A 9530-nucleotide genomic window follows, 5' to 3' on the forward strand; every position below is an offset into this window, starting at 1 on the left:
CCAACTCCCTCCCCACTTTTTTTCCGGTCCTGAGGCTTGAACTCAGGGCCAAAGCACTGTCCCTGTGCCTCTTTGTGCTCAAGGCTAGCGCTCTACGACTTGAGCCGCAGTACCACTTTGGCTTTTTTGAGTACTTTATTGGAGATAAGAGTCTCACGGGGGCCAGAATGTGGCTGAGCGGTAGAGTGCTTGCCTAGCATGCATGAAGCCCTGGGTTCGAGTCCTCAGCACTACATATATAGAAAAAAGCCAGAAGTGGCACTGTGGCTCAAGGGGTAGAGTGCTAGCCTTGAGCAAAAGGAAAACAGGGACAGTGCTCACTCAGGCCCCATGTTCAAGCCCCAGGACTGTAAACAAACAAAACAAAACAAAAACAACCAGCAACCCAAAACAAAAAGAGTCTCACGGGGACTTTTCTGGGCTTTGAACCACTATCTTCAGATGGCCTCCTTAGTACAGCTAGGATTTCAGGCATGAGCCCCTGGCACCCGACTCATTTCCAACATTTTTGTTACTCTGTTAATACTGTGTTTGTCTTCAAAATTGGAGACTCTCAGAGGCAATTTTGGTAGGGGCTAATTATGTAGTGGCACATACTGTACACAAATTAGGTGGAATTAAATATATTTACTGACATACTCCTCCCATATGTAAAACTATTTCCAGATGAGTCAGACATATGAACTTGCTGTGAGTCTAGGACAATCCAGGAATTATTCTTTCTTCATATTTGAAGGGCAGAGCAGTAGAAACATGCCTAGGAGCTAGAGTTGTTCAATCTCTTCAACTTCTGATGCTTCAGACTTTTTTTTTTTTGGTAGTGGAGTTTGAACTCAAGGGTCTTGCGCTTGTTCGGTTATGCTCTATGGGCTTTTTGCTAGTGATTTCGGAGACTGAATTGGCAAAGTTTTCACCTTTTAATAACCATTGGGTAGCATTGTCTAGTTGATCTCCCCATTTTAAAAAATGTATGCTCTTTTCTTTCCGATAACCCTGGCCACCTTCATTCTTTGCGCAATTAATCTCGGTATGTTTCTACAGCAGACTTGTTTACTGCTAGTGAATGTCAGTCTGGTGCCACTCAGTAAATTCTCTGAGTAGCATCCCTAAGACGTAAGATCTTGAGTGGACTTCAAAGCTTAGACTCCGCCACACCCAGAAATGATAAAGTGGGCGGGCCTCGATGACGTGTGGGGCGGAGCCTATTGAGAGTCTAGAAGAGCCGCGCACCAGATCTTGCGCAGTGTTCTGCAGGTCGGACGGTTGGTAGGACGGCCGCAGCAGGAGTGAGTAATTAATGGGCAAGAGGAGGTAGAGGTGGCTTCAGACATGGGTTTGGCTTTATGAACTTCTCCCTCTCTTCTTTCTTTTATGTTCTCTTCTTTTTTGGGCTCGGGGAGTAGGAGCAGGCAGTGAAGCCCCGGGCCTCACGTTTACTAGGCAGATGCTCTACTAAGGGGCTGCATTTCCAGCCTAGTAGGTTGTGGCCGCTTAGGCTAATACTTTTCAGAGTGACCCCAGGGTAGGACTAGTCGCTGTTGGCTGAGCCTCCCAGTGAAGGAAGAGAGGGCAAAAGTGGGTTTTATTTTTCTTTGCGACATTGCAGGTGTGTACAGAGTGTTTCTGTGCGAGTGAAAGCGGGAGAGAGTAGTTATTGTACCTTAGAGGTGAACTCGCTCCTGTGAATGCCACGCAAGGAGACCGTTAGTGGCTGTTGGGAGCCACGTAGAGAAGAACCACGATAGTGGGAGGAGAGTCGGCGGTGGGGGAAGGACTTGATGCGTGATTGGATACCTGGAGCTTTTGAGCCAAAGGGTGATAAGTGCCAAGCAGCACCAATCAGTGGGTAGCACGCGCTCTTGGTTCTCGCGATGGCACTAGCGCACTGTAAAACTCGGACTAAGACAAATTGTCTTGGGCCAGGTGCCGGTGGTTTACGTCTGTAACCCTAGCTACTTAGGAGGCTAATAGCTGAGGATTGTGCTTCGAAGCCAGCCCACACAAGAAAGGCCACGAGACTTTTATATCCAATAAGTTACAGAAAAAGCCAGAAGTGGGGCTGTGGCTTAAGTGCTAGTCTTGAGCAAAAAAGCTCAGGGACCGCCCTGAGGACCTGATTGCAAGCCCCACGACTGAACCATCCCCACCCCCACCCCAAATTGTCACGAAAGAAATTGATTGAGAAATAGGATAAAGAACAAAGTATTCATTTTTTGTGTGTATGTGCCAGTACTAGAACTTGAACTCGGGGCCTGGCAGTGTCTATTAGCTTTTCTTGCTCAAATCTGGCACCCTATCACCTGAGCCACAGCTCCGCTTTTTTTTTTTTTTTTTTTTGCCGGTTCTGGGGCTTGAACTCTGTGTCTGGGCACTGTCCATGAGCTCCTTTTTGCTCAAGACTACAATGTACCATTTGAGCCTTAGCTCCACTTCTGGCTTTTTTCTCTGATTAATCGGGGATAAGATCTCAGCCTTCTGAGTAACTAGATACCAACGCTGCCCTCCCCCCAGGCCCTGCCAGATAAGACTTTCACAGACTAGCCTGTCTGTGCAGGCTTTGAACTGCTTTCCTCAGATCTCTGTCTCCTGAGTAAGTAGATTATAAGGCATGAGCCCACTGGCATCTGGCTAATATATTTTTTTTATTCCGTAGACTGGAGCAAGAGATTTAAAGATGGGAGAGCTCAACTTTCAGCTTATGGACATTAAAGGTACCTGGCTTTGCATGATAGCAAAAAAAAAAAAAAAAAGAAAAAAAAAAGAAAAGGTCAAACTATTGCTGCCTTATTTAAGATCTTCTATATGCAGTTTTGTTGCAGAATTTTGTTCCTTTTGATTATCTATGGCTCCACATTTTCTTCTCTATGTACCCAATATGATAAACTGAAAACTTTTTTTGAGCTAGTATAGGGAAACAATTAATTATGCATAAGCAGGAATATATGCATTAAAAGTTTATTGAAGTTTTTTCCATCAAGGAGGAAACTGATGGAAGGGGAGACACTGAGCAAGTCATAAATTAACATGTTGAAACCCCTTTGCACAACCTTATAAAGATAATTAAAAATAAAAAGTACATTTTTCAATCAATTTAAATTAGATTTACATTTATTTTCATTAGCATATGTTATATAAAGGGCTTTCATTGTGATATTTCTGTACATGCAAATAATGTACATAAATTTACCAACTCTATTAATTTGCTGCAAGACTTTGAAGTGCCTTTATCAGTGAAAAATAGATTATACCTTGTGTAGTTTTTGATTTAAATATGCATCTTTATAGTTTTTGGTTTAAGTATGTCTTCTTTTGAAAATTAATATATTTGAATAGTGCTTATGATAACTTTTAATGCAATAATTTATTTGACCATAACATCAAGTTTCTTAACTGTGCCAGATATGGGACAATTTATGCTCTTGTTGGGGGGTATAGATTGGTTCTGTAGTACAGTCACATAATAATGAAATATAACCAAGGTGATTGCAAATTTATGATGTTAAAGGTGTAGATCAATATTTTGTTAAGATTTATAATTTTAAAACTACAAGGTTGGGTTAAGGTTGCTGCTCTGTGGTTTGCCTAGTATGTTCAAGGCCCTGTTCCAAAGGCCTTGGATCTGGGTTCCACCTCCAGTGGGCAAAACAAAACAAAAATCAAAGGCCAACCCAGAGTTCCAAGGCTCATGCCTCTGATCTTAGCTGCTCAAGAGGAGGCTGCTTGCTGGGCAGAAAAGTCTGTGAAACATTTATCCCCAATTAATCAGCAAAAAGCTGAAAGTAGCTGTGGCTCAAGTGGTAGAGCAGTAGTTTTGAAGACAAAAGCTTCGGGACAGCATCCAGGCTGGGCCTGAACTCTGGAGTTCAAGCCACAGGACTGGCAAAAAGAATCAAAGGCCAATATGTCCTCCTCTTTTCTCTTTCCCTCTTTTGTTTCAGACTTAGGGTGGAACCCTGGGCCTTATTCATGCTTAGCTAACACTAAGCTAAACCTCATCCCAACACTATATTTTCTTCTTTTATTTTTAACATTTTCTTTTAAAAATTGGCTTCATAAAGGGAGGAGATTTCACTATTACGTTTCTAAACATGTTTACAATATGTTACATTTAATCTCACTATCACTTTTGCCTCCTTCCCCCATTTCCAAAACTATTTTCATAATTGTTTTTTTTTTTTTTTTTTTTTTTTTTGTTGCCAGTCCTGGGACATGGACTCAGGGCCTGAGCACTGTCCCTGGCTTCTTTTTGCTCAAGGCTAGCACTCTACCTCTTGAGGCACAGCACCACTTCCGGCTTTTTTTCTGTATATGTGGTGCTGAGGAATCGAACCCAGGGCTTCATGTATACCAGATGAGCACTTTACCACTAGGCCATATTCCCAGCCCCTATTTTCGTAATTGTAAGTGGTCTATTTCTGTGTATTCATTCACTTCCTCTTCTTTCTTAGCTCCACCTCTTCCCTCTGGTACCATTCCCCTACCCCATTTCTCCTTTCTCATTCTCCCCATACCCCTGTTGAGCAACAGCTTTCATTGGGATTATGGTTTTTTGTACTGAGGGTGCATCTCAGGGCCTTAAGCTCCTGCACACAGCTGGTGCTCTACCATTTGAGACATGCCTCTACTTCTGTTTTTTATGGTTAATTGGAGATAAGTCTCACAGATATATCTTCCCAGGCTAGCTTCGAATTGGGATTCTCATATCTCAGGCTATATATTTATAGGATTATTAGTGTGAACCACCAGTGCCCAGCTTTCACATATACTTTTTTTTGCCATTCCTGGGGCTTGAACTCAGGGCCTGGGCACCGTCTGTCTTTCTTTTGCTCAAGGCTAGCACACTACCTGACATTCCAGCCATGTTGAAGGCTGAGATGGGGAGAATCATGGTTCCAGCCTAGCCTAGGTTCAAAAAGATTCTCGACTGCATCTTAACAGAAAAAAAAAGCTGGGTGTGGTGGCATGTGTCTATCATCCTAGCTATGGTAGGAAGTATGGCTAGGGGGATTGTGGACCAGGCTTGCCATGGCAAAAATCAAGACCCTACCTCAAACCCAAATAAAAATGACTGGAAGTAGCTCAATGTGGTAGAGGAATGTGGCTCAGGTGGTATGGAGCCCTGAGTTCTAACTCTGGTATTCCTAAAGAAAACAATTCCAAATATGAAGAATGTTGATTTTTTTCTTTTATTTATGGTGATACTGGAATTTTGAAATCAGGGCTTTGTACATTTTTGCACTAATTTTCTTTCTTTTGTTTTGCTTTTACTTCTGAGGATTGACCTATGAAATGCTATGCACATGTCCTACCACAGAACTATAGACCTAATCCTGGAATAACTTTAGATTTAGAGAAAACTTGCAAAGATAGCACAGAACATTCTGATGGACTCTTCAGACACTTCCATTTTCCTTAATGTTATTATCTTACATAGATGTTGGTTTGATTCAGATTTCTTTGATAACTAGTTAAGTTGAGTGCATGTCCATAAGTTTATTGACCATTTGAGCTTTTTTTCCCTGACCATAATCTTTTTAGTCAAATTTTGTAAAAATGGACTACAAGTGCTGTGGATGTGTCTCAGTGGTACAGCACTTGTCTTGCATGTATGAGGCCCTAGTTTTGGCCCCCTTAGCACCACAAAGTAACAATTAAACAACAAAACCCAAAACAGAAGAGACTACAAGATGGGATGAAATTGCTCCAGTTCATTTCCTTCTTAGGGAAAACTGACCTATCAGTCTTTTTGTACTGCCAATCCCAACTATTTTCAAGGCCAAGAAGTAATATAAATTGGCCTAAGATATCCTAGTTGAATTTAAATAAATGTACCCTTTTCTGCATGCTGTTATTCAACTATTTGAAGAGAATTATGAAGTCCCCTGGTGAATTCATCTTCAGGTGAAGAATCTGTATTTAGTCATCCGTCATATTGCATGATTTCTAGTCTTATCATCTTGAGTGTTGTCCTCTGAACATTTATTTTCTGTTTTTTTTCTTTTGTGTTACTGGGGGTCAAAGCTACGGCCTTTTATGTGCTAGCTCATAAAAGTACCGCACACATCTTCAACATTTATTTTTATTCTTTTTTCTTTTTTGGTAGCACTGAAGTTTAAATTTAGGGCCTCATGTTTGTTAGGCGAGCAATTGACACATGCCCTCAGTCCTTTTTTGCTTTCATTCTTTTCAGATAGTTTTACTCTTTGTGCCTGGGTCTGTCTTGGATTATAATCCTCTAATCCCTGCCTTTCAAGTAGCTGGGATTACAAGTATGAGCCACCATGCCTACTTTTCTCTCTCTCTCTCTCTCTCTCTCTCTCTCTCTCTCTTTCTTTTTCTCTTTCTCTCTCTCTGATTCTCTATTGAAAGAGTCTCCTTATGTAGCTGGCTTTGAACTTTGAATTTTCTGCCTGATCATTCTGATTGCTGCCTTACAAATGTACATCTTCATATCCAGTCCCTCAAGTCTTTTTGGAATACCTTGTTTTGTTTTTTCCAGTCCTGAGGCTTGAATTCAGGGCCTCTGCACTGTCCCTGGCTTCTTTTAGCTCAAGGCTAGCACTCTACCATTGATGATAACTTGGTAATTTAATGATGATGATGATTTGTACCAAACCCAGTTGGGATTCCTGGAGTATTGTATAGGGAAAAACCTATTGCCAGGTCCAAGTGGCCCATGCCTGTAATTCTATCTACTCAGGAAGCTGAGATCTGAAGATCTGGGTTTGAAACCAGCCCAGGCAGGAAAGTCCATGAGACTCTTATCTCCAGTAAACCACTCAAAAAAACAGAAGTGGTATTGTAGCTCAAAGTGGTAGATTGTTAGCAAAGCTCAGGGAGAGTGCCCAGGCCCTGAGTTTAAGCCCAAAGACCAACCAACCAAACAAATAACAAAAAACTATTGTCTTCTTGACTGTGGATAGAAACTCTGATTTACAATGTGATTTCAGTTTATTTCTAAACCTGTTTGCCCCAATTTGCTATACCCCTTTAACATTGGATAATTTGGCTGTTTTCATTCAAACAAGCCTCTGCAATTAGAGTGGTTGATCTTAGTTTACAATCTGAGCTATAGTAGAGCATTCAGAATGGTCTTGGTACATTTCCTGCCTTTGTGGTTTTTAGTTTCTACAGTTACATATGTTCTCTGCCCTTCTCAGCATGATGAGTATAGGGAAAAGGAAAAGACTTCAAATCAGAAATTGAGAGTTCAAGAACTAGCTCTCTACTTCGTATTTTCTGTAAGATGTCTCTTCATTTATTTTATTTTGTTTTATTTTTATGGTGCTGGGGATGGAACCTAGGGTCTTTGTTCATGCTTGGCTAGTGCTCTACCACTGAGCAACAGCCCCAGCCCTTACTTTATTTTGTTAATCCCAGTTTCTACTTAAAATTTTTTTCTAACTCTATTCCTTTATTTTTTCCCTTTTTTATTGTAAAGGTGATGTACAGAAAGTTTACAGTTACATAAGGAAATGAATACAATTCTTATCAAACATGGTTACCCTCTCCCTCGTTTTCTCCCTCCCCCTCCCCCTCCCTCCAAGTTAGAAATGCTAGGGATTGAACCCAAGATCTTGTGTATTCATACTTTATAGAGCAGGTTAAATAGCAAATGAAAATGCATTTGAAAAAGTTTAAGAATGTAAAGTGCTGTGCAAGTGTTAATTTTACTGTCTCTTTTGGTTCTTTTCTCACTGAAGAGATTGCATGTAATCATTCTGACTTGAAGTAGAATCTTGAATTGACCCTGACAGGTCTTTAGACTGCTTTGGCTTTTGAATGACTGACGAGCTGCTGGAGGTCAGAGAGACTTGGCAGGGCTGATGATTTTTCCATGTTGTAAAAGAAGCTCCTTCCCCTAGAAGAGGGAAAAGATTTATTTCTATTATACTATACTCAGAATGCTGTCTACCTAATCAGAATTAATTGATACTGATTAACATGGCTTTCTCAACAGCATGACCCTCTAGTTTTATCTAGGATGAATCTCATTTAAATTCAACAGACTGAAGTCATGCTATAAATCATAGTTTATTTCAAAAGCCCATAAGATAATTTGCTAATTTTTATACCCAATGTATAATTTTGCTTGATATAACCTTTATGTGGCATGTTGCCTTCACCTCTCAAGAGTAGATTGCAGCTTCTCTCAGAAACAAATCTCTTTCATCTGTTGATAGTGCAGCTCATCTTCAGTTGTGTGGTCTCTGCTATCTACTAGCTTTTCTTACTGCTTTTTTTCCCTAAAAGACTACAGTGCTTTCATTGCCCCAACTTTGCCAGCCACTTGCTCCACTGAATGAATCGAAAATAGGGTTTGAAAGGACCGAACTTATGTTGACAAAAGTGAGTTACATAAAAACATTAACCACTGAGGGAGACATTCACAAATCAAAAGTAATCTCTTCACCATTGAATATCCTATGAGCAGAAAGAGTATTGGTTTTGTATATCTTAGGATCTTTTAACAAAGGAACTAAAATTAAGAATTTATATGGAACTGAGGCTGTAGTCTTAGCTCAGTGATAAAACACTTGAGGGACATGTGCAATTTGAAATACACTATGCGCAATCTCCAGCACAGGAAAAAAACCTATACTTAGATTTTGTCTTATTTGCAAAAATATTTCAGGGTTAGAGGTAAATAGCTTAGTGTTGACTTTATGATGCTGGTGGCTCTAAGATTGGTACCCTTTACTGAAAGTTTTAGAGAAATATGTTTTAAAACATTTGGATTTTAAAAAATAACATTTAAAAACCTCTCTGAGGCTGAGCACTGGTGGTTCACGCTTGAAATCCTAGCTTCTTAGGAAACTGTGATTTGAAGATCCTGGTTCAAATCTAGCTTGGTCAGGAAAATCTATGTGACTCTTATCTCTAAATAGCTAGAAAAAAGGTAGAAGTGGAGCTGTGGATCAAGTGGCAGAGTGCCAGCTATGAACAAAAGAGTCAAGCAAGAGATTGTGGCCCTGAGTTCAAGCCACAGTACTGGCATGCAGGACACACACACACACACACACACACACACACACACACACACCTTCTTTGATTCTAATTCCACTTTATCTTAAAAGACTACAGTGATTTGTTATCAATATTTTGAGCACAAACTATAATATATACTCAGACCAGTATAAATTTAACTAACTAGTGTAAATTAATTTCCTAGATGTATACAATAATCTTTGATCAAATTAACCTCTTGATCAAATTCAACTTCTCTAACAAGTACTCTTAGCGTTCTCTTTTTCTTCATTTCAAATAGTATTTTGTGGGTTTCATTATCTTATCTTCCCTGGCTTCTTTTTGCTCAAGGCTAGCACTATATTAAAAAAGCACGGCTTTTTCTATATATGTGGTGCTGAGGAATTGAACCCAGGGCTTCATGTATACGAGGTGAGCACTTTACCACTAGGCTATATTCCCAGCCCCAGATTAAGTATTTTTCTTTTCATATATGTTTTATCACCTGAAGGTATGTATTTGTGGTAATATTTTGGCTCATTCTGTGGATACTGAAGATTTTA

General features: G+C 40.1%; 1 protein-coding gene across 1 annotated transcript in view; it reads left to right on the forward strand.

Annotated features, from left to right (window-relative positions):
• The first annotated feature begins 1183 nt into the window (after positions 1 to 1183).
• Positions 1184 to 9530, forward strand: part of Tex11 (testis expressed 11) — a 237579-nt gene continuing 229232 nt past the window's right edge. The window contains 1 exon segment of the mRNA XM_048335370.1: positions 1184 to 1262. Coding sequence (XP_048191327.1) covers positions 1184 to 1262 — 79 coding nt within the window.

Source organism: Perognathus longimembris, chromosome 28, assembly GCF_023159225.1.
Source record: "Perognathus longimembris pacificus isolate PPM17 chromosome 28, ASM2315922v1, whole genome shotgun sequence".
NCBI classification, from domain to species: domain Eukaryota; kingdom Metazoa; phylum Chordata; class Mammalia; order Rodentia; family Heteromyidae; genus Perognathus; species Perognathus longimembris.